Source organism: Podarcis vaucheri (genome assembly GCF_965113315.1).
Source record: "Podarcis vaucheri genome assembly, chromosome: 5".
Taxonomy (NCBI): domain Eukaryota; kingdom Metazoa; phylum Chordata; class Lepidosauria; order Squamata; family Lacertidae; genus Podarcis; species Podarcis vaucheri.
This window is the reverse complement of record NC_138763.1, coordinates 47,517,950-47,542,714: the sequence shown is the minus strand read 5'-3', so window position 1 is coordinate 47,542,714 and position 24,765 is coordinate 47,517,950. Positions and strand designations below refer to the sequence as shown.

General features: G+C 42.7%; 1 protein-coding gene and 1 long non-coding RNA gene across 4 annotated transcripts in view; one reads left to right on the top strand and one right to left on the bottom strand.

The window, feature by feature from the left end:
* The first annotated feature begins 642 nt into the window (after nt 1-642).
* COL17A1 (collagen type XVII alpha 1 chain) overlaps nt 643-24,765 on the top strand; it is a 63,240-nt gene continuing 39,117 nt past the window's right edge. Inside the window, exons 1-15 of one of the 2 annotated variants that reach the window (XM_082225228.1) lie at nt 643-802; nt 8,474-8,535; nt 9,505-9,549; nt 10,923-11,021; nt 13,395-13,526; nt 14,353-14,400; nt 15,099-15,134; nt 15,672-15,719; nt 16,354-16,497; nt 17,795-17,950; nt 18,760-18,831; nt 19,572-19,640; nt 21,460-21,540; nt 23,549-23,713; nt 24,410-24,499. In XM_082225228.1, coding sequence (XP_082081354.1) covers nt 8,481-8,535; nt 9,505-9,549; nt 10,923-11,021; nt 13,395-13,526; nt 14,353-14,400; nt 15,099-15,134; nt 15,672-15,719; nt 16,354-16,497; nt 17,795-17,950; nt 18,760-18,831; nt 19,572-19,640; nt 21,460-21,540; nt 23,549-23,713; nt 24,410-24,499 — 1,240 coding nt within the window. In that variant the 5' untranslated portion in view covers nt 643-802; nt 8,474-8,480. The remainder of the gene's footprint in view (nt 803-8,473; nt 8,536-9,504; nt 9,550-10,922; nt 11,022-13,394; nt 13,527-14,352; nt 14,401-15,098; nt 15,135-15,671; nt 15,720-16,353; nt 16,498-17,794; nt 17,951-18,759; nt 18,832-19,571; nt 19,641-21,459; nt 21,541-23,548; nt 23,714-24,409; nt 24,500-24,765) is intronic. The other variant, XM_082225229.1, reaches the window with a different exon arrangement.
* LOC309533721 lies at nt 18,841-22,125 on the bottom strand. 2 transcript variants are annotated; one of them, XR_014220433.1, is made up of 3 exons: nt 21,182-21,448; nt 19,821-21,004; nt 18,841-19,021 (listed from the first exon to the last, which is right to left on the bottom strand). It is a non-coding gene; the product is annotated as an uncharacterized lncRNA (long non-coding RNA). The 2 variants fall into 2 exon arrangements; XR_014220432.1 differs by lacking the exon at nt 18,841-19,021 and adding an exon at nt 21,607-22,125 and having other exon boundaries at nt 19,662-21,004; nt 21,182-21,272.

Genomic DNA, 24,765 nt, shown 5'->3' with positions numbered 1-24,765 from the left:
CTTTGGTGCCTTTTCTTTTTGGTTGAACTACAGACCTTAATTGGTCCCTTGCAGGCCTGTGCCTGTATAATGGTGCCTCCTACCATGTCTCCCATTTCTTACAACAGGATTAAACAGATTCATGAAGGGAAAGGTAATCAGTGGCAAGCAGCCATGGTGAGGTAGCAGGGAGGTCCCGACTCTGCTGATGCCTCACAGGGTCCTAACAACTCTGAAGCCAGTCTTGAGGCCTGGGCAGGTTCATATGGTCTTCCCTTAAAATAACCTGGCTCTATACTATTTAGGACTTAAGAGTTAAATACCTTCAAATTGGGGCCAAAAATGAAAAGGTAGTCAACCAATACCTAACCCCAACTAGCTGCATTCTGCATCAATTAAAATTTCCACGCCATCTTTAAAGGCAGCTTCATGTAAAGCACATTGCAGTAGGCTAGACTGGATGTATTTGAGCTTGTAGCTTGATGTGTTTTATTTCAGCAGTTAAATTTGATTCCTGGAGGCAGACTTTTTTTTTTTACCCGCACTGTGTCAGATAATTGATAGGGTGGAGTAAGGCAAGAAACCATCACACACCTTTGTCAGGACTTGTTTAGGAAAAATGTTTTGGGGAAAAGAACATACGTGTTTGGGGGGCGTGGGGTAAAAGACATTAAATACAAGTCAAATTCAGCATTCTCTGAGGATCACTCAGTCTGAGAAACACCATACTGCTGAAGGAGTTCTTTATTCAAGGACTTGTGGGACAACATCTGGGATCTGGGTAGAAAGCAAACAATAAGGATTACGAACAGAAGCACTTCAGGTATGTAACACAAGACAAGGAAACACTCAGAAGGGTGCCCTTTTCTACTATAATTCTATCAGATTCTTTGATTGTAAAAAAGGGGGGAGTGTGGGGAGATAAATCTCGGGCAAAATATGGGCCAAAATAACTTCTTATTCTATATTAAGAAGTAATATAGTAATTACTTATTCTAGTAATTATGCTGTAGAGACTGAGTATTGAGACAGTTTGGTTATGGGGGAAATAGGTTTACAATTGGCATTGAAAGAAAAGCTATAAGTATACAACTTAATAGCAATACTCTGAAAACAAGCCAAAATAAGCATTTCCTCTCACATCTGGGTCCATGTGGTCCAGTCCTGTGGATATTTACTTGAAAGTAAATTTTTTGAGACTTACTTCCTAGTAAGCATACAAAAGCATTGCAGCCTTATTAGATAGGCATTCACAAGATTATGGTTATAGCTGTAGATGGGTATGGTATGTCAGAACCCTGGAAGAAAGACTGACTAATACATTTTTCAAGGCAGAGGAACTGCATAACCATCATTACAAAAATGTACTTATTGTGTGCTAGTTCTGTGGACCATGTGTGTGGATCCTGTTTTTTGGGTACACTGAACCATATCTCTCAAAAAATGCTTGCAGTTCCTTTGCAGAAAGGAATTTTGTGTTGACTGTGAAAAATAACAATAGATTCAAGCCACCTTCATCAGCAAGGAGTATATTATCAGGAATCACTGAACTCCTTTGTATTCCTATATATAATTAAGTACCTAATCTTGAGTTATGGCCTTTCAAAAATTAGCATCATTATGAAAAGGGCTTTTTGTGGGTCATTATTAATTCTTTACATGGTGTTATTTCATTATTCAATTGTCTATTTTGCTCATCTCTGCTACTACTTTGGTTTCAAACCTGGACTGTGGGCTTTCAGGTCGTCGTCCCCATCTGCAAAATAGTATTTAAATATGTTTATCAACACTGATAAAACCTTTGCTAGATTCTACCATAGAGGCAAACTTTTCAGAAATCTTCTGAAGTTAAATGCTGCTGAATTAGTCTCCTGGAAAATATAGGAGTAAAGAACTTGATTAAAAATTAAGCTGCTGCTCTGAAGAGCATTGTGACTTTTATGGTGTTTCAATAGTGATTTAAAGGGCCCAGAATGAATTTCCTCTACTTATGGGATAACATTCCCTTCTTCTGAAGTGTTAAGGGCATGACTGAAAAGAGAACATCAGAAGAGACAATCTGAGGTTCGGGAGCTGAGAGAAATATTGAGGAAGTGGAACGCACCATTTTACTTCCATTCACAAATTCTGCCCAATTACTGCATTTAGAAAAATGCATAAATATACCCTCAGGGCAAGTTAGCTGTTGGCTTCCGGCATTTTAAAAATCTTGCTTTCTTCTGCAATGTGTAGTACAGATCACTTCACTGAGCTGGCTGGGTGTGTTGTACTGAACATATTCCTTATCCTAAGGACATTAGTTTCCTAGAGGCATGCATGACACATCTTGCTTGATCCTGCTCCCTACTTGTGGCGCATATATCAAAATGCAACTAATCTAAGGGTGCTTCCACTTAACCTGCCTACTGAACATTCATCCTGATTTGTTTGCTGGGAGATCAGATGGCTGATGCCTCAAACTAAGTGTTTTTCCAGCTTTGCAGTACATTTCCTTGTCACGCTCCATATAACAAAAAAGTCTAGTTTGGTGGGGTATTTTTTTAAAAGTTTGTTGCACAAGACCTCTAAATCAACTAAAATTGTGGCACCTTGATGCCACTAAGTGACTGAATCCCACCTTAAAATGCCAACAACATGGAAGTGCCCAGTGTTAACAGAGCAGGAACTGTGGTTATGGTTTGTTTAGAAGCACGGACAAAATCCCCCCATATTCTTTTCCGGCCTCTGAAGATTCTGTCTTGAGCAGCCTATTCCAAGTTGCTTAACTTAGGGGGTTTTTAAAGCTGAGTTCTAAATGCCTGACCAAATGAAGACTTTCTGTGCTCCTGCTCAAGTGCTTAATACATCACTGGGAGGGCAGGAAGGGTCTGAGAGAAATCCAACTTCCCTTCGCCTTGGGGCATCTGCATGATGAGCATGAGAAGTAGCTGAAGGGACCACACAGCCATTGCTGGTTCTCTGCCGGGGTTCACTGGTAGCTGGGTGGAATGGCAGGAGCTGACACAGACTGAATCACACAAGTGGTTCAATGGAAGAGCATATGTGTTGCATGCAGGAGGTCACAGGTTCAGTCCCTGGCATCTCCAGGTGGGGCCAGACTCTTACTTGAAACCCCGGCAAGCACCACTCAGCATAGACATACCGGGACTACAGCAGGATCTGACCAGTTTAATGTAGCATGAATATACTCTGAGAAGCAATCACTATTTGAAATTGGGAAGGCCTTTCCCTTTTGGGTTGCTGGGGTTTTTCACCATCCCACTGTAAGCCTCAGTGCTTAAGTCCTTTGGCCATGTTATCTCACTGAACCAACGCCCAAGACATCTAGAGAAAGCCACACAGACTACCCCAATATTTCTAAATACACCAGCTGGCAGCAGCTGAAGATGGAAGAGATTGCACACAAAGCATAAGCTCTACCTGTGAGCTATGCTCCTTCCCTAAATTGCTCCTTCATTACCGCAGTATCAACCTTGCTGTTCATGCTTGCATTTTGCAAGCAATCACTTGCTTTGGATATAATTATATCACAAGTCCATTAACAATTATTTCTATTTGAAGAATTCTTATCAAGATAAAACAATAATTTCCCTTGTTTCTTTTAGATCTTATGCCTATTTCAGATACCTCCTGGTGTATTTTTTTGCTCATAAGTTTTCCATAGTTTTTGTTTTATACTATGCCCTGATGCTACAAAAACACCAGTATTAGTAAGAATACTTAATTAGCAAAACCATCTTAAAAGAATAATGTTTTGCTCTGGTTTAGTTATAATTGTGAATACCTAGAATTAACAGAATTTAGCTTTTGTGTTATGCCACACTCCCCATGGCAGCCATTTTGTGTTATGTCACACCTCCTCTCCCTCCATAGCAGCTATTTTTGTCTAGCGCCCCCAGCACTCTCTGAAAATTCGAAATGTGTCCACTGGTCCAAAAATGTTGGCAACCCCTGCCTTGGTCCAACCTCCTGCTCACTACAGGAAAGTCAGAGCTAGAATGTCCCCAGCAGATTGCTATGCAGCCACTCCTGGAAGAGCTCCAAATTTCACTTATGATAATTAAATCAACTCCTTGGGCAAATGCAGCATTTTCAGTGGCAGGATATATGATAGTTTTTCTTTTGAATTCCCTCTCCTTTGATGTCTTATCACATGATGGGTATCCATGTGAAACACCAAAAGCAAATGTGCCAGCCTGCCTCATTTCTAGTCACTGAGATAATCATCTCTGTACCCCAGAGGATGGAACAAAAGAGAAGAAAGCTGTGCTAGACTTCAAATTCCTGCTGTCGTCTTAGATATTTGAAGGAATGGTACACAGGACCCCAAAGCAGTGGCTAGGCTACTATAGTAGCTTAGCTGTGAAAGGTAAATTTGATTGATAAGTGATATCAGCAGTGCTGGAAGATCACACAAGCCAACTGGAGCAGTTTCAGCGGCTAAAGTTGCTGTTCAAATCTGGGAGACTATAGAACAAAGGGGTAATTAATGGACAGAACTGATTTTGTTCTGCTGTTGGTGTGCTACCAAAGTTTCCTGAGGCTTCTGTGGGGGGTTGTTTCTGTCTGCAGACTTGTCCACACCAGAGCAAAAAGTAGACCCCACCCCAATGTTGTCCTGGACCTTTCCCCCTTTAAATATGGACTTTTTCAATCCTAGCCATTTTGGACTTTCCAAGGATTGAAAGATTTAAAGGGGGAAAGGTCCAGTACAACACTGGCATAGGGTGGACATTACCGGGGAGAACGGCAAATCCACATTTACTCTAGTGTGGACAAGTTATATGTGTATATATGAATTTTAAGTGTTTGTATGAGAATGTTGATGTTTTATATGAATTTCTAATGGTATAGTGTATTTATTTTGATTCTTTTAAATGTAAGTCTCTTGGAGACCTTGATAACAAGTGAGTCACAAACCTAATAAATACTATTTATTTGTGTGTTTTAACATTGATAATCTGTACTTTCATAAAATGTATCAAGGTGGCTTATAGCATATAAAATACAATAAAAACCAGCCTATAAATTAGAAACATTAATAAATGGAGTAGAGGAGATTTCTGGGTTTGTTTGTTTTTTAGTAGATTGACTAAACAAAGCAAAACCTTTTTCTATATTTCAAAAAGTGAAAATCCAGACACAAAGTTGGCCAAAGTTGTTGAGCTTTTTCTAGTTTTGTCCAAGGCTATTGAGCTATTAAGGAAATTCATCAAAATCTACACTTCTGACATTGGGTACATCCGGATTTTCCTGGACATTTAAGCAATTTTCGCCTGGACACTGTTTCCGACCATTAAATCCTGGCTGTGTCTGAAAAATTCTGGACGTATGGCGACCCTAGTTTAAATAGTGTGAAATGACAGGCTTAGGATTTGATTGCTGTGACCCAGGGGCCAGTTGAAGAATAATTTAAAGGATAGTAACACTGCATTGTGTCTTTCCTGGGATTACTGACCACTCATCACCAGACAAATACCATAGAATATGTCACAGATGGGAAACCTGTGGCCCTCTACATATTGAATTACTACCATCCCTGACCATAAGCCATGCTGGCTTGGGCTGATGGGAGCTGGAGTTCAAAACATATGAAGGGCCACACTTTCCCTGTCTGGGTTAGAGAGTGTGCTTCTCAAATAGCTTTGAGTCCTATCGCCTTGAGCTTTGTTGTTAAATTACTTGGCAGCTTTAAAATACTTGGAAATGTCCTCTTTGGACCTCTGTGGCAGGAGACTAGAGGGAGGGGTCACGATTTTTCTGTTCACAGCATGCATGACCAGATGCCACCTGAAGTTTACTTAATTGCATTTTAATTCTTTATGTCACATAAGGCAAGGCTCTGCGAACCTGTGGTCCTCCAGATGGTGTTGGACTCCAATTCCCATTGGCCTCAGCCAGCGTGGCTCAATGGTCATGGTTGATGAGAGTTGCAGTCCAGCAATATCAGGAAGGCCACAAGCTGCCAACCCTCGTCTAATGAGCTCAGATAAATGTTTGTGGTTCTTCTCCTCCCCACCATTCTAACTTCACAACAAACCTGTGAGCCGATTTGGGTCGAAAGACTGTGACTGGCCTAAGGCCTTCATGGCCAGGTCTGGCCCAAGATGTTTTGCTAGTTGAGGTAAATGACACAATGGCTCCCCCTTCCATGCTCAGAAGCTGACTGGCTTGGCAGTTGAATTGTGCATCAACACTCTCAACAGGAGAGCATAGCATCCCCTATTGCACCTGGTGGTTGCAACAGGCTGGTTGTGTTTGTGTGTGCTTGCAAGGCCATGTGGCACACATAGCTTTGATCTCCATCAGAGGGGAACGGCCAGAGGTGTGGCTAGGGGAGCTGTTGCCTTTGCCTGCCAGTCTGTGCTGCCTGAGGTGATTCCCTTATTCTTCATAATTATAGGGCCAGCCTTGCTCATGACAACAGAGTGGGGATTTGAGTCTGGTTTGACACCCTCACCTCTACTCCAAACTGGCTGCTCTCCCAAACCCTGAAAGCCAAGGTCGAGCAAAAGAAAGGAACATGCAAAAGAAACTTTAGCAAAACAACAGAGGCTGAGAGAGTGAGGCCAAGATGCCACCTCAAGCCAAAATCTTCTCATAGACTGGGTTGGGTTTGGCTCCAGGGCTCCATTGTTCCACCCGCCTAAGCTCATCTTTCAAGCATCTTCCTTCAGTGTTGGAGCTTGTTCATCATGCGCGCCAATTATGACTGTGCCTGTGATTCATGGTTTAAGGTGCTGTGGGTTTGCTGAAGTGCCTCAGGCATCCATTATCCTGAGGAAGAGGGCGCAGCAGTGAAGAAAGAGATTTGGGTGGATTTAGACAAACAATTAGGATGGATTTACCCTGAGATGAGACTCACTTCATGTGCAAATATTTTCCTCCACAGGAGCAGTATTTGTCTAGGAAAAAGGACACAATATAATCCCATACGGAGCTCAGTGAGTTTTATATTGGCTCATGCATACATGCAAGGTTGCTTTTGTAGGCATCTTTTTAGCCAATGTGGCTTGAGAGGAAATTCCTTCTTTAGTAGCAATCAACCAATCACTGAGCATGAGTAAAACCACTTTCAAAGTCATCCCAAAGGCAAATAAACCCTCTTCATGAGTTCACTGAGGCGTATGTAGGTGGGTGGAATGAAATTGCACCCACACCATACATTTAAAGCACTTTTACACCACTTTAACAGTCATCGTTTCTGCAAGGAATAATGGGAACCCCTCACAGAGTTATAATTCCCAGCACCCAGAGCAAAGTACAGTTCCCAGGATGATTGGGGCAGGGGGAGGCATGTGATTTAAATGTTCCTTACCTCCACAAGTTCAGTAGATGATAGCAGATATGTGCCCACAGGTATAATAAGTACAAAGGGTTCTGTGGTCCTACAGGACCACTGCTTCCCATCTACTTGAATGTGCAACAACAGACCTTGTCCCTTCATAAACTACTTTGCTCCCATTTCTTGCCCGTTCAGCACTCCTCTTTTTTTCACACCCTTCAGCAAGACATATGTTCCACCTTCCTGGTATCTTTTTACTCCTGAGCTAAACAAGTCATTGTAGTTTATTAGGGGGAAAGTAACCACTATAATTCAGAAATCTGAACGTTCCTACTTTTTAGTGCCAGAGGGGGTGGCAAACACCAAACATAATTGCAGAAGATTTATGTTGTTGTTATTTTGCCCTTCTTCTTGTAGGAGTTTGGGGTAGTACAACACTGTTAAAATGCAACAATGTAAAAATGTTATTTTAAAACCTCAAAAAGCTACATGTCTGAAAACAAGAATTGAACAAAGAACACCACCAATACGACTGGATCCCAAGGAAGTCATCTCCCAAAAGTGCAAGCAAACAAATATAGACTGTTTTTACAGGAATATTTTAAATTTTGAGGCCTGGAAACATTTGAAGACTAAAGCTGTGAACTACTGTAAATCTGAGCAGGGGGAGATAAACACTGGCTACATATCCCTGAGCTGCCACTAGATGACACTGTTGCTTCACCGACTAAAGCAGTTGTTTTTAAAAACAAGTTTCTACCTTTCTTCTACTTATTAGCCACCTTTCCAGAACTTCAATGAAATAATTGTGAACTTCGGATTTTAAACATTCTAACACCCTGGATAGATTACTTCAGAGCACTTTATGAGGTGGGGGAGACGACAAAGAACACAATACCTGTGCCAAATGCCTTTCTCTTGTGAGAGGAATTGGTTTATCTTAAAAAACAAACAAAAACTAAACTTCTAACTGGCTGAGCACTTTCCAGTCCTTATAAATCACACATATTCTCATCAAATAGAAAAAGGCCTATGAAGTGTTCCAGGAGGGACTGTGTGAAAATGTGCAAACTGCACATCTTAAACTGCTTCCTAGCCTAGCATTGGCTGAGGAGGGAGGAAGGGCCTGAGGGGGACCACTACAGCAAAGTAGCCACTGGGGGGTCAGGAATATGTTAACCTCTGCTCTTTCTCTTCGCCTTCATGTAGCAATGATATGGCCGCTGTAACAAAGAAAAACAAGCGGGATGGAACAGAAGTCACAGAGAGACGTAAGTGAAACCTTTTCTAGGAATAGATGATTCTTTAAGTTGATTCGCACAGACATTGCAGAGGTAAAAGTTAGCGCGCAATCATTTCACCCTTCAATATCCATGTGGTTCAATGTTCTTCTGACATTATTATATCATTTTTTAAAAGGCTTATACATAATGAAATGTTCATAATGCGGCAATGGGATCTTAAAATGTGAAGGCCCTTACTGCCTGAGTATTGGGACGGAAGAGTCATCTCAGGGTAACACTTCAAAGAAGAAAGGTTTATGTGAATTGGCCCCATGGTGGGGACCAAGTGGAACTTCCCGATTATTTCCCAAATGGAAGTTTTGATATAATAAGCCAACCTTGCAAACCAGGTTAATAGCAGTTTAATACTATATGCCTTTTCAGAAGCATTATATTGCCATTTTCAGAGATGGTTTCGGCTAAATATTTCACAGGGGTTCAGGCAATTATCCCTGCTGTATACATCCTCTGAAAAGCTATATCTCACTATGCCTTCATAAGTATCTCACCTGTAAAAAATTAAGTCCTTCTCTTAATTACCAAGATGGTTTCCATGGGTCAGAAACAAACAACTTTCAAAAGGAATTTGTTGGTTTGAATTCAAGACTCAAATTCAGCTTAGCAATTTTGAAAAAAAGAGAAGAAGTCGTGGTGACTTGCTTATCGCCCCCAAACAGGGAGAAAAGTGAGCACAGATTTGCATTAAAATTGCCTATGTATAGATGTGATTTTAGAAATAATGCTGTGATTTGAAGGGAAATGCAATTGATCTCACCACAGTGGGAAATAGTGTGATCAGGTGACCTGCGTACCTGCTCAATTTGCTGTCCAGATGCTAATGATTGAGGAGCAGCATCAAGGTTCCTCTGTAAATGAGGACAACCTATCCCATGGATTTATTCTTCTCTTCTCTCTCTCTCTCTCTCTCTCTCTCTCTCTCTCTCTCTCTCTTTACAGTTATTACAGAAACTGTTACCACCAGACTGACATCTCTTCCCCCAAGTAAGTGGCTGCTATACAGAGTTCAGTATATGTGCATGCATGCATCTCAGTTTGCTTTGTTTGTGCCTCTTTGTCAGAAGCCCCTCAAGTGTTTGTGCCACTGAGCTTATAGATCAAAGGATAACAAAAGCACCATCCTACTTACGGTTGCAGGAAAGTTACAGGAAAGACATGGATTAAAAATAGCAAGAGACTTTGTACAGCCTCTCTGTGCATGGGAGTTCACTAGGCCCATAGGCTTGGCTCAGAAGAATATATGGAACAAAATCCAGTTAGATCATATTATTTCTGAGCCAAGGAACATTGCCAGTAGAGGGTTGTTGTTTCTAAATATCAATTGGTCCCATTCTCCCATGGCTTCTGTATGACCTCGGCCCGCATTGTCCGTGATGATGTAACTTCCCTTCACACTATCAGCCTGGAAAAACCTGGGTGGGATGGGATGTGTTGACTACAACAGCTGTTTGAGTTTGATATCGAGCACCTTTGCTGAGTAACTTTTGGCCAGCCACACCATCTGTGGTGTGGTTTCTTTACCAGAGTAATTGTAAGGAGTGCCAAGCAGTGATAATAGCTCTTGATCGTACAACTCTTCTGACTAGGGTTCTAGCCTTCCCTTTCTCACTGGAACGTAATTCTCATTTCAGCTAAGTAGATTTAAAGTGGTCTGTTTTCTAGCACTGAAGGTGTGTTGCAAGTATGACACATGTGAGTGTAGGCAGGGGGACCCACCTAGTTAGTTCAAAATTGACCATGCGGCAGCCCTATTCTTGAGAGGAATTAATCCATTCCACTTTTCCTCAACCTCATACTCTCTAGCTGTTTTGAACCAGTGCTTTTTTCTGGGGGGACGCAGGGGTACACATACCCCTAAACATTTTGTGAATTTTTGTACTTTTGTCCATTTACTATATTTATTTCCCCCAATTTGAACTATAAAATGGTGATTTTCTTGAGTCAAAATGAGAGTACCCCCTAAACATTTTTTTTTACAAAAAAAGCACCGTTTTGAACTATAGTTCCCATCAGCCCCAGCATGTTTGGGGAAGGTTACTCTAGTCTTACATTATTTCTGTGACATTGATCATCATCATTCTATTATTAAATGCTGCCCATCTGACTCTGTTGCTCCAGCCACTCTGGGCAGCTTCCAGCAAAATATTAAAACTCAAGAAAGCATCAAACATGAAAAACTTCCCTGTACAGGGCTGCCTTCAGATGTCTTCTAAAAATCATATGGTTGTTTGACACCATATATGTGAGGCGTGCTCATGTTGTATATGGCCCCACCGAAAGGCCCCTATATTATTCCGCAGTCCTCTTTTCCTGCCTTTTCCCACCCACAGAATCTCATGTTGTGTTTACTTTGACAGAAGGAGGCAGTACCAGCAGCCTCAAATCAACGGCTTATAGTGGAGGAGGTGGAGTGGAGAAAAGGACATACACCCACGGCAGCAGTTATGTGACAGCCAGTAAGTGGTTCTCAGACTGAAGGGAAAGGGAAACAACATAAACGAGGAACGTAAAAAGGTGTGGGGAGAAAGGGCAGAAGCTTACAATTCAAAAGCGACAAGTGCTGTGTGTATGTGTGGGAGAAGCATTCCTCCTCTCAGCTTTTGTGGAACTACAAGAGTAGGGAAAGAGTCCTTGCCCAGAGATGCCCTTTAAAATCTGGAAGCAGGATCCTTTTTGTGGTAAATGGTGGGAATTTATACAACTGGTAGTTTTTCTTCTTCCAGGAAATATCACCACACAATTATATTTCCTTGCAATCTCCTGTGGTTCTCTGTCTTTTCTTGGCGCTTCTTCTTGGGCTCAGCACATGGGGGTACAGAGGAATCAAATAAAAACAGCTGTAAATAAACATTAGTTTATTGTATAAACTTATTTGGTTTGCCTTGGAATAGCCTTTCTGCAGAGAACATGGAAGGCATCCATTTAGACAACCAAGGAACTATCCACCCCGCTGCTCACTGGAGAACTCCAAACAGGCTGTGTGGGTGTGCCTTGATATTTTCTTCTGATGAGGCCGACAGCACTGCCATGTTTGAGGGGGCAGGGGCAAAGAGACCTCCAGGGACCCTCACCCTGGCTACGCCCTTCTCTCCCAACATGCCACCTGGGCTGCTTGTCCTGCCTTCTCCCCCAGTGCTCTGCCAATCTTGTTGCTTTGCCACCTTCTCACCCACTTCCTGGTCACTGCTCTCCTTCCCCTTTCCAGCAGGAAGAAACCCCATTTTCCTTACTAAAGAGGCTCCAGCAATAGCCACCATCTCCATTTCCCATGAGTTCCTCTTTTTCCTGCAGACACTCTGGGGAAATGAAGGTGGTGGCTGTTGCTGGAGCCTCAGCAAGCTCTTCACTGCAGAGGGCACCCTCTGCCATCATTGCTGGCAATCATCTGAAGACCCCTGGATTGTAGGGCCTTGGAGCCCCAAAGTCCAGCCCCAACAGAACCACTGGAAGGTAGCCTAGACAGGACAGACTTCACACAACTTCATGAAACTTTATAAAACCTTCCAGGTGTAAAGCTCTCCATAGGCCACACACACCTCCTAGAAGGAGAAGTAACGCCCCTAGTTAATTAACATGGAACACATTAGCGTGTTTTCTTGTAACGGTCCTGATTGAAATGGCTTTTTGGAATTTCCCTAGATACTTTAGGAATCCATATTGAAAGTATGATGCTCACAGCCACATTAAAAGAGCCAGAGCAGTTTGAGTTAATAAACTCTTGATGTTTCTATGTCTTAAGTCTATGTGTTCCAAGTCAGCGTTAAATTGGAGAGCAGGGCAGAGGAGGGAAGCAAAGGCTTCCTCACAAAAGTTCATTGTTCTTCAAACAGTTTAATGGGGAAGCCACTGAATGACACCAGATTCAGAAGTACAAGCAAATGTATGAGAACAGCCCTCTTCCTGAGATTACAAAGGGAACATTCTCTCTTCATAATTTGGAGCATGGCATTCACCCAGTATTCACATGACTGCATCATGTTAGATCACAGCTATCCCTCTGCTTTTGGAGACCTTATGAAAATCCAAGGGCAGAAATACATGCAGTGACCAGGACTTTTAACAAACTACATTTTAACCACACTATTCCAAGTAGGATTTGGGTGGGGTTTGATTTAGTTTGCATTTAAAGGCAAACCTACCTAACTCACTGTTCTTGAAACAATATGCAAACCAAGACACACTCACCCTTCAAAATCCACACTTCAACAAACTTTGCAATGTGTAGCAAACCACACAAACTTTTTGTGAAACTGATTAATGTCATTGACTTCTAAAGGCTATGGCTTGTATTCAGCGTAACTCTAAGTAACCATTCCAGCAGAAGGATTTATTCTTGTGCCATGGGATTCCCCCTCTCTCTCCTCACACACTCCACAAATGTGCACACACATGCACACACACACAAATCTGCTCTGGAGGGTTAAGGGAACCCCCCAGAAAAGATTCATGTGTCTGTGGGAGGAGGAGCAGGGTACAGGCCTGTTGTGCAAGTGTAAAGCCTTGAACTGACTGGATTGTTACTTAACACTATATTGGATGAAAGCCTGTTGCTGGCTGAATGGAAGATGGAGAGGGGTTTACGACCATGTGTACAAACCAGCCTGCTATACAAAGGTTAAGCGTTTGCTGGGTCCACTTTTGTCTCTGGCTCAGCCCACCTTGGCATTGTTTCCCTCCTTCCCAAAAGTTGCCCAATAGCAAATGTGACCCTCAAGCTGAAAAAGGTTCCTGTTCTAAGTAATAAATATTAAATTAAAGACCGGACTGTCATTTCCATCACAGTCTGGTCGATTGTACATACATTTTAGGAGGTCTTGTTTCATCTGTAGGTGGAAATGCTAGAACGAATACCTCCTCTTCCTCCTACAAGCAAGCCATCACTCCTTCTTCTACTCTTACCAAATCACCAGGCTCAACCTTTGAACGAAAAACCTATTCCACTCGCCATGCAGCATATGAAGGTACCATAGTCTCAAGGAAACTAAGGGGTGCACAGATTATGTTGGCTAATCATTCAACTATCCTAGAAGCCTGTTTCATTTGCACAAACTCTGGCTTACAGGGACCTCACAAATGTGCTCATTCCTTCAGAGAAGCTCATACCCACTCTGATCTTTCCTGGTCCTAGCTGACCCCAAAATTTTTTATTTTATTTTTTTGGTGGCTGACACAAATTTTGATTTTTTGCTTAACCACTATCTGTAACCATATTAAAAGCCTTGGCTACAGATGGTGTTTGAGGAGGAGAGACCTTAACTACAATCCCAGATTCAAATTACATGCTAAGCCAAACTTTTGGTTTTGCTATGCTTAAAGGACCAGAGAGAAGCAAAGTGGGTGTAAGCTCCTCTCTGGGATCCAACACAATTACGTGGTCTCTGGACACCATGGTTTGGCTTACCGTGACATGTGAATACTTGCCCTTTACAGTACTTCTGCTACTTTTGACCCTTTTGTTATTCGAATGAGTCACACCCCATTGTCATATCAATTCATGATCCATTAAGCCTTTTTGGAGTATAGCACTGTAATCCATTGTCTAACATAACACTTTCGTCAGCAGTGATAATCCTCTCTCTGCACTTTGCCAAGATCATTTCCTGACTTCTCATGCAGACTAATCAATAGCTCTTCCACATATGTCCTCAGGACACCTTTTAATTCCAGAGAAAACTACAGGATACTGTATATACAATGATGCTGATATGTTATACTATTGAAATCCCCTTTCCATATAACGCATGCAGCTAAATTTTAATATGAAATCTTCTTGTTTTTTCCCTGCAGGGAGCTCCAGTGCAAATTCCTCTCCAGAGTTTCCAAGAAAAGATTTTGGTACATTTCTGTTATTAATACTATGAAGGCCAAATTGAGGGCAGGTGCATATTAAATGCCTTATGGTCAGGGAGTTCAAAATGTTGAAAAATTCCTATACTCTTGCACTAGAATGAATTATGGAAATGACTCAGATTTGAGTATATTTCTTAGCTGTCATGTTTCCATCTGGTGCAGAGCTTTGCATTTAGAAAGAAATTGAATCGTTCTAATAGTTCTGGCTTTAGTAGATAAGAAGCTGAAATGCATGTGTCTAATATTTGGGGATAATATGCAAGTGCCTGATCTACAAAAGTAACGGGCAGCACAAGCATACCCCTTTCCCACTCCATCTCTGTTGTGCCAGAGTCCCAGGAAGCTGAAAGGAAGCCCAAGAGCCAGTTACCACTGTACTGCCAGTGCTTCCCATTCCTGGCTGAACTGCTGCAATACAGATTCCGATCAGATCAGGCCCTAGGAAGCTGGGTGGCATCGGAGGGGATAAAGAGTGCTATAGGTTCTCATTCCCCTGTCACTGGAAGCACAAATCATTCTTCCAATGTTTTCTAAGGATGTGTACACATACTATACCTTTAAAGCAGGTTATTCAAAGAACCTTCTTTCCCCCAAAGAATTCTGGATTTTCGTCAACCTTCTTATCTTCATCACAGTTTTTCAAAATAAAATTCAAACAATTGCATTTTCCTTGATTTTCACAGGTTCCTCTGCTACCAGGGGGCGAAGCCAAACTCGTGGTAAGATATAATATACAGTACACTTTGCAGAGATCCAAAGAGTTAATTTGGGCATGCCCAAGAGTGTGTGGGCATGCTAAGTGGTTTTTTGTTTGTTTATTTTGAAAGCTTTTTTCTTTAAGGCCAAGTCACACAAGTTTTTAAAAAAGTGGTTTGCTATGATGAGGCATGGAAGGTTGCTACTGAGGAAAGCAGCACTTTGAAATGTCAGCACATATTATGTAAAAGGAAAATTGGACTGGTGGGAGGTCTAGGAATGAAAGCAGAGTGCAATTTTATAAAAGTTGCTGTCACCATTGCATTATAATAATAAACTCATAAAAAAATGATTAGACAAGCCATAGTGTAGGAGAAATTAGTATTTTATTCCTGTCAAACTTTGCTGCATGTGGTCTAAATACTGACAGAACATACCACATGCCAAGCTAACAACCAGCAGCAATGAACCTTCTTCATGCCAAAGGTGTGTACAGGGTATCCAGTTACCATTACCTCTCCCTTCACAATAAGCCTCTTCTTTCATTTTGTCTTGTACAGAGAGTGAAATTCGAGTGAGGCTGCAGAGTGCTTCTCCATCAACCAGATGTAAGTGTTTGAGCTATTTTTTGTGGACTTGAACAAAGGGTAGCTGAATCTCCTTGATTAATAATCCAGCAGTTGTAGTGATGAACTCTTCCTTTGACCATTTGGTAGCCCTTTTTTCCATGATGCCATCTGATATTTTCCTAATATCTATTAGCCGGAAACTGTATAGGGGATGACAAAAATACACGAGGAGCAAGGATTACTATAATCCAATGAAGAAATTACTTGTGGCCTCAAGGGAAGAGGAGTCCTTGATGTTGAGGTGGAGCAGCCAGAACAGAGACAAGGGCTGCATACACACTATATCTTTGAAGCACATTTGAAACATGTTCTCCCGCCCCCCCCCCCGAATTCTCGTCACTGTGGTTTGTTAAGGGTTGCTGGGAATTGTAGCTCTACGAGGGGTAAACTACAGTGTCCGGAAGTCTTTGAGGGAAAGAATATGCTTCAAATGTATAGTGTGTGTGTAGCTTTGGCCTGCACCATTCAGCTCTATCCATCTTCAGATGCATCTGTCATTTTTAAGACCCAAACATATAAAGCATACAATTTTCTACCATCGTCATGCTTTTAATTTTCTACCTACATTGTCAAGTTTTGAGCTTAAGTCTCCAATATCTCTCTTCTCTTTTAGGGACAGAATTGGACGATGTCAAACGACTACTTCGGGGAAGTCGGTCAGCTAGTGCTAGCCCAACTCGGTCCCCATCAAGCACACTCCCGATACCTAAAAAAGCTGTTGTGGAAACCAAAATGGTGACAGAGAGCAGCCAATCAGGTATCTCATTGCTGGACCCCAGGAATTCCAGTATATTTCTAATCTATCAAATCACAGAATAAGGTGGGGAGGGTGGTAGAGGCTGCAAATGGTTGTCTTCTTTACAGGCCAACAGTGCAAGGATCACATTATTGTTCAAAGGTGCGTGCTTTTTCCTAGTATCCAAAAAGTAGAGTGAAGTATAACTGCTTCAGTCTCTCTTGGCAGTGATTGAGTGGCACCATTGCAACTCTTTTTTTAGTTTCATCAAAAGTAGTTTCACACTAGGTATGAGGAACCTATGGCCCTCTAGGTGTTGCTGGACTCCAGTTCCCATCAGCCCCAACTACCATGGCCAATGATCACAGGTGATAGGAGCTGTAGTTCATAGGTTTCCTACCCCTGTTCTAGACTAAAGACCAGGGCAGAGGTGTTAGTTAAAAGCTAGAAGGTCAGGACTCAGGAGTGACTCCTGACAAATAGGAAGCAACTGGAGGAAGCAAATATGCTCAGTGTGAGGAGGGCAAGGAAAGAATATGAATCGAATAAGGGATCTCTGCTGATGTCCAATTCCATGGCCACTGAAAACTGTGCTAGGGATCACCATCGGTTTATGATATTTTAGAACAGGGATGAGAAACCTGTATTCCTCCAGATGTTGCTGGACTACAGCTTCCATTATCCTTCTGGATAGCCACAGGTTAGCCATGCCTGCTTTAAAACCAATTTGAAGGACATATCCATGCTTTTCTCTATAACTCTGAAGACTATATAAACTTGTTTTTTAAAAAGGTAAAGGTAAAGGTACCCCTGCCCAAACGGGCCAGTCTTGCCAGACTCTGGGGTTTGTGCGCCCATCTCACATTTATTGGCCGGGGGCCAGCGCTGTCCGGAGACACTTCCGGGTCATGTGGCCAGCGTGACAACGCTGCTCTGGCGAGCCAGAGCCGCACACGGAACGCCGTTTACCTTCCCGCTGGTAAGCGGTACCTATTTATCTACTTGCCCCCGGGGGTGCTTTCGAACTGCTAGGTTGGCAGGCGCTGGGACCGAGCAGCGGGAGCGCACCCCGCCGCGGGGATTCGAACCGCCGACCTTTCGATCGGCAAGCCCTAGGCGCTGAGGCTTTAGCCCACAGCGCCACCCGCGTCCCTTGTTTTTTAAAAAAGGAAACACCAAAAACAGATTAGACCAAGTTTCATATTTTATGGTGCTGTTTAGGTGAGAGGAACAGAAAAAGAAATCACATTGCCTAAGGATCATGCATTGTATATAAAGATATATGGTTTTAAATGTTGCTTGTTGATTTTTCTTCCAGTGTCAGGGACATACGACACGACCATCTTGAATGCGGCACTCCCACCATACATGTGGTCCTCCACCCTGCCTGCAGGGTCGTCTCTCGGTGGCTACCACAACAACATGACTCAAAGCTCCTCTTTGATGAACACGGCAGCACATTCTACTGGATCAGGTACATGTTCACAGCATCGGCCATAGCAATTCTGCAGACAAGCTCCGAGATAACCTTTTCTGAAAATCATGAGGTGGCCAGTTGTGGTTACTCAATACCAGAAGTCTTAAAGACCACGAAGGAAGCATGCAGTGTGGATATTCTGCACCATCATTGCTTTCCTACATTTTCATTGCCATTCCTCAGTTGGTTTCAGAACTTGCCTTCACCGTACAGGTATAAGTGTTAACCATATTGGGAGTTGGGAAGGAATTGCCCCTTCTGGCCAAATTGCCTGAGTGACTGTTGGAATTTGAGGGCAATATATCGGATCAGGGTGGGATGTGTGCCCTCTAATGAACTCATTCACTTCAGACCTATATATTATTCAGTGGAATGTTAAATTTAGTAAGGCAAATTTAGATGGCTCTAAAGTACAACCGAGTGCCAGTAAAAGAAGAGTTGTGAAGCAGCCAGCTAAACAACAGCTTGCAAGATTAGGGTAGACATCTGCAAAGGTGTCAGTGGTTTTAGGCTAGGGATGGGAAACTTATGGCCCTCCAGCTCCCATAAGCCCCAGCCAATATGGTCAATGGTCACTGATGGCAGGAGCTGTCCAGATACAACATCTGGAGGGTCACAGTTTACCCCTCCGCCATGTTTTAGAGACTTCTTTCAGTGTGTGGAATTCAAATTGAAAAGTTTAAAGTTTACTGATCATTCTGCTACAGGACAAGTGATTTGTGTCACGTCCCAGATGCGTTGGAATCTTTCTGACTTCACCTACATAGTCAACAGTCTCTTCCTTTCCCCCCTACCTTCCCCCACAGTGTTTGGCGTCCCAAACAACTTGGCTCCCAGTTCCCCAGCTCTGCATGCTGGTCTCAGCAGTTCTTCCACAGGTGCGTTTTCTCCCTCCCTCCTTGATCCCACCTGTCAAGATGTGCGGCCATCAGGAGAGGGATATGCAAAGGGTTTGGTCTCCAGTTCTTCATGCCAGTGGCACCAGCACACCTGGACTAGTTTGTGGGATTCATTTAAAGCTCCTGCTCTGTAAACAGAAACACCTGTTTGAGGGATGGCTTAGAACTCCTACAGCAGAGGATTTTTAAAAAGTATTTATTGAAGATAATAAAAAATACATAAAATAAATACAAGTGAAATGAGCAGCACAAATGCTGCAGTGTGTCCCTGAGCCTGGGTGCCAGTCAGAGGGATGTCCTTACCTGTAACCCAAGTCAGGAGGTGAGTGGGCAAAGCCCTCAGGTCTGGCACCCAGGCTTGCATAGAAATTCCTTCCTTTACAAGTCTCTCAGAACCTAGGAATCGGCAAGGAAGATTTCCACACCCTTCCTCTAAACATTGAATTGTAAAGAGAACTTTCAAGCTATTTCCCAAAGTTAAAAGTTTATTCCTGCATAATAAGTTACAGAGATTTGTGCACTTCTGAGAGGACAATTAGAAATGAATATAAAACATGACAGACTAGCTCAGTTTATTACATGCAGTGTAAGGGAAGTCTTCAATTTTGGGGCATGGTTAATTTCAGACCATTCTTACCTGTGGTGAGTCACTATGGCTGTTTACTTTTTTAAAAAAAAAAGCAAACTTGCACCTCACCCCAGAATATTTTTATTTGCAGTATTTGGTGTTCAGAACAACCTGGCTCCAAGCACACTTGGTGTTGCCAATACTGCAACCACAACCGCAGGTAAGGTAACAGAACATTATGAAAATACCTAGTTTATGAGCCATTTGGGTGACATACATGTACTTGAGAAATCCAGCTCCTCATGGGATATTTTTAAAACCTTATTTCTGTACATGCTGGCCATGGATTAGCCTCAGACAGGCCTTTGTAGACAGTTTGATGTTGTGCATATTCACTAACTTCAGTTGTGACTGGATGCTCCAAGTGAGGGACTGGGCTGTAAACCTGGCCCCAGCATTTGGCAACGTGAAATAAACACCTCAGGCGGTAGATTACTATAGGCAGCAGTGACAGCCCCTTGATTGTTCTTCCTGATACTTGCCTCCACTCTGTGGAGCAATGGTAAATTAATCAATGCAGAGTCTTCTTCATAAACAGAATAAAACTTTACTGAAGGAAATAAACTTGTTCAGAAACAGCATAGTTAAAGAGCATACACAGAGTGCTCATAGCAGCTATCTTAGTCTTCAGAGAGACACAGATCTTAGTTATGGAATAACTGGAGCCCTGGAGCCGCTCTGTCTGCAACAACTCACTCACATACTGAACTGAGACTGACTCAGAAGACAGACTGAGGCCCAGAGAGATGGCTGGTTACATTTTTAGGGAACCCAAGATGAGTCATGAGTCACAGTGACATGGCAGTTTACTGCTAACAGTTACAGTTAGCAGGCTTGAAATGATTGTGCAGGCCTTGTAGTCTGAGGCTAGCCCTTGCCTGCTTTTGCTCTCAAGAACCTTTGTCTCATGACACTCCACTTTGTTGGAGGACAGAGCTGTGTATGCCACACAGCTGATGCTTCAGATGCAGTGAAAGAAGTTGCCCCATTTTTACTGTTGAAGCAAGATTCAGCTGCCCCTCTGGCTGGCTTCTGTACATGGAGTAGAGAAGGGGTGCTTTCTGGTCCTTCATCTCACACAGCAAAATGCTGTAGGCTGGCCCTGGCCATAGACAGTGATGGAACACATGCTGTGGATACAGAAGGCCACAGCATTTCTAGGTAGGACTTTCCTGCCCAAAGCCCCAGAGAGCAACTACTAGTTTGTGCAGAAGACAATACCAGGCTAGAGGGACCAAGAGTCTGACGGAGTACAAAGCAATTCCTTAATGCTCCAGATATTGATGAAACAATCACTTATACTCATAAGCTAATCACAGTGCAACATATACACATACTTGAGAGTACATATGTATAGGATTCCACTGCCAAGCACTATTTTTTCATTAGGGGTTTGTGAGAGTAGGGCATGCTAAAACCAGGGACCAAGCAGGTTACTTGGGAACCATGCCTAAACCCATGCTGAGTACCATGAGTCCGAACAGCCAAACAGGATTAGTAGAGATGGGACAGCAGACACTGTACCTAAGTACTGCCAAGCAGTGGCGTAGCGTGGGGGGTGCAGGGGGGGCCGGCCGCACCGGGCGCAACATCTGGGGGTTAGGGTTAGGGGGCACAAATCCACGGGTTAGGGGGCGCAAATCCACGGGTTAGGGGGCGCAAATTACTTGCCTTGCCCCGGGTGCTGACAACCCACGCTACGCCACTGCTGCCAAGTTATCACAATAATACTCACCTGCCTTACAGGGCTGTTATAAGGGTTGTTTGGATAGTTGCATTGAAACGCTTTGAACTTTAATAAAATGAAATAAAATATTATTTATTAGTAACTTGCAACTCTCTGCAGAGAAATACCTTTTCCTCTGCTTATTTACTCAAAAAATAAATAAATGGTGCTGGTGGGGAAGCAGATGTCTAGATCTCTTTCTTTGGCTTCTACAAACTGTGAACTGAAGTTTTATCTTCTTCTCCTTTATTAGCAACAGCATATGGAGCAAAGAAGAATACAACCCAGAGCTATGGCGTGACTAGCACTGGTGTGTCCACCTCATCTACAACTGGTGAGTCTTCATTTTCATTTTGCATTATATGGAAAACCAGTCTTCATATAACAGATAGAACGGCACCTTTTCTGCAATCCATAGTATACACATGTCTGCCATGGATTGGGGAGGTGGGGTTGTGTCACTAGTGATGTCATAGGCACTACTGAGGACATGCTAGTGGCAATTTTTTCATGTATAGAAATGTTTTCTGGATGCAGGGGATTAGAAGGGACTCGGGCCACATACAGACTGACCACCCCCCGCAAACACACAACAATATAAAAATACATTATATTAGGGAAAATTCCTTGCAAAAATCGCATACCAAAAAAAGCCTATTAGAATAAATTTGCACTAAAATGCTGACAATTTTTTTTTAAAAAAATAAGAATTACAAACTGATGTATAAATGTTGGGAACTAAGCTGAACTCCAGATATCCCAGGACTGAAATTCCCATCAGCCCCCAGCAATGTGTGTTATTATCCAGATTGTCCACTAGATGCAGCTGCTGCATTTTGAAAATAAGAATAAAGGCCTAGTGCACTAAAGCGCATGGAGAACAGATTAATCTTCTCCCTAGTGCCTGTTTTGCAGCCATTTTACTTCATGAAGTCTAATTGCAAAACTGATATCATTGTCCTTAATTTAAACTATGCCAGACGGTCTTCACAGAAACATTTCTTCATAGTTTTGTTGGATAAATCAAAGGCAGCAGTTGCTTGCATGGCAATTCCATGAACCCATTATCACTAAAAAAGAACATATTTTAATCAAGACAGCAGCAAACCCTGCTGTCACCCATATGGGATTTATTCCCTGTTCTCACCCATATAGACTTTTTCCACCCTGTGCTTTTGCTGATGTTGGTGCTTTTGGTGCCTTTGCTAGCATTGCCAAGGGTGTCAAAGCACAGAATGCAATAAGACATTTACAAGTCTAGATACTGAAATTGACATTATACAGTCCAAATACTGAAAATGACATTTTGATAGTCCAAATATTTAAATTTACATTTTAGCCTACAGCAGAAAGAGCCAAAAGACCCTAGCAGAAATATATTTTGGATACATCCTTTTTGGACAGGGTGTTTACCTTTTTTTCTTTCTAGCATGTTCCTGTGCCTTTAACAACTATGGCAGGAATTCAATAGATGGAGCTTTCCCCTGTTATATATGTACTGAAAGCGTTAGCAAAAGTGTCTTTCTACCCAGCATAAATTTGTAATCCAATTTGCATTTTGTCTGAATCCAACATTTGTGGATTTTTAAATAACTGTCTGAAAATGGACAAAGCAATCCTCTACTGCAGTTACACTGGGGCCAGGGATAAGCTGCTGCTGCACCAGCAGAACAACGCCCTATCCAACACATGCTCAGTCCAGTATAGAAAGAGAAAGCATTTGGGAATAAAAAATGTAAATGCCTCAGAAATGCATCCTTGGCAACACCAGCATTGTCCACCAATCCCAGGGCACGGCAGATGTTATGCACTCACACCAGCCAGAGAACAGAGGGAGGCATTCCATGCCAGCTGATCTGAGCGCATGGCCCTAGTGCAGTGATGCCACAGTGCCTCCAGCACATGAGTTCAGCAGCACAAGGAGCAGCACACTGCTCCCAAGAGAACTTGGGTTCCCCTGCAAGATGGGATCTATGCATATGTACAGCCTCAGAACTTGATCAGTGTCCTCCTGGCAATCACTAGACCAACCTTTTGCCTGTGGAGCCACTCCGCCAGCATGTCTGAGTCCTTCTCCTGGCATTTATGCCATGCTTGTGGTGTATCTGGCATGCCACCCGCTTAGCATGGTCTGCCACCAAACTCTGTAGTCTGGCAGCCGACAGATCTTCTCTTAAAAATTGCCCCTAAATATGGACATCCAAATGTTCAGGTCCCCAAAATATATGATGAGGCTGGAACAGGGAAATGGCAGATTCATGCCAACAGCTTGTATATTCATAGGGCTATCGTGCAATAGTTGCATGCTTTCATTTACTTTTACCTTTTTCAATGCCATCCAGCTGCCACTACCACAGGCTCTCAGAATGATGACATCCTGCGCAAGGACTGCAAGTTCCTGCTCCTAGAGAAAGAGAACGTGGCTCCCAAGAAAGATGTGGAGCTGTTGATCATGACCAAGGACAGTGGAAAAGTTTTCAGTGCTTCCGGCACAGGGCTCAGTGGAGGTTTGTTTCCTGCCTCGTTCTCATGTCTCACACCCACTGGCGACTGGACTTAACTCAGACATTACTTTGGTGGGGTAGAAGCTGCCTTCCTATGGTCTAGTTTTATACCACTCTAGTAAGGTCTAATTGGGGAGACAGTATAATTCCTTCCCATGCAAATGTTAACTGACTCCCAGCTCCCATGCTGTTTGTTTGTTTATCAAGATTCATATACCACTGAATATTCAAAAACTATAAGTAGTTTATGTAAAACTCTTGTGGTAACATATCAACTGGTCCTACGATGCATGTATGCAAGGTATTTTTCAGGGGTTGGTTGTGCTATATCTCATTAGGTATCCAGTGACCAGCATGTGGTGGCTCTTAGCCCAGCCATCTGTGCTGCCATTGAGAGCATCTGTGGGAGCAGTGCAAGTTGCATCTGACAAAAGGTTCTCCCAGTCACTTCTGGTTTGCTTCTAAAGCCCCTGATCTGAAGTGTTTCCAGTCCCTGTGTATTCACACAATCAGTGGTTATCCTGGGAGTAGTGGAGTCATATTTTTGGTGGACAGTGTAATCACCCCATAATAAGTAAGTCAACATGAATGAGGAAGAAGATTGTTCCAAAGGTACTGGAACTTGGTCAGTTCAGACATACCAGGCGTGATATCTACTTTGGGATACTTCTAAATGTGTTTTGTTTGGGCTGTTTACAGGCTGTTATTCAGAAGACACCCTAAAGAAAGACAAGCAGGCTTTCTCTTCCTCTTATGCTGGAGATTCCTATCTGAAATCAGAAACAAATGGTAAACCTCTGATTCTCTGCCTTGAAGTGGGAATAATATTTTTCCAACATAGCTATAGAAATAAATGTGTGCGCTTGTATACGTACATGAAAATTGTGTGGGTGGCTATTGTACCACGGTACAATCACGTGTTGAGAACTGGATGTAATTTGTGGCTTCCTAGCACCTATACATGATAAAACAGTGTTTTCCCCTCTATACACATGTGCTAGAAAGTGCCATGTGCAGGAAATAATTGAGGTGTTGCTATAGTCATTCTGGAGGTG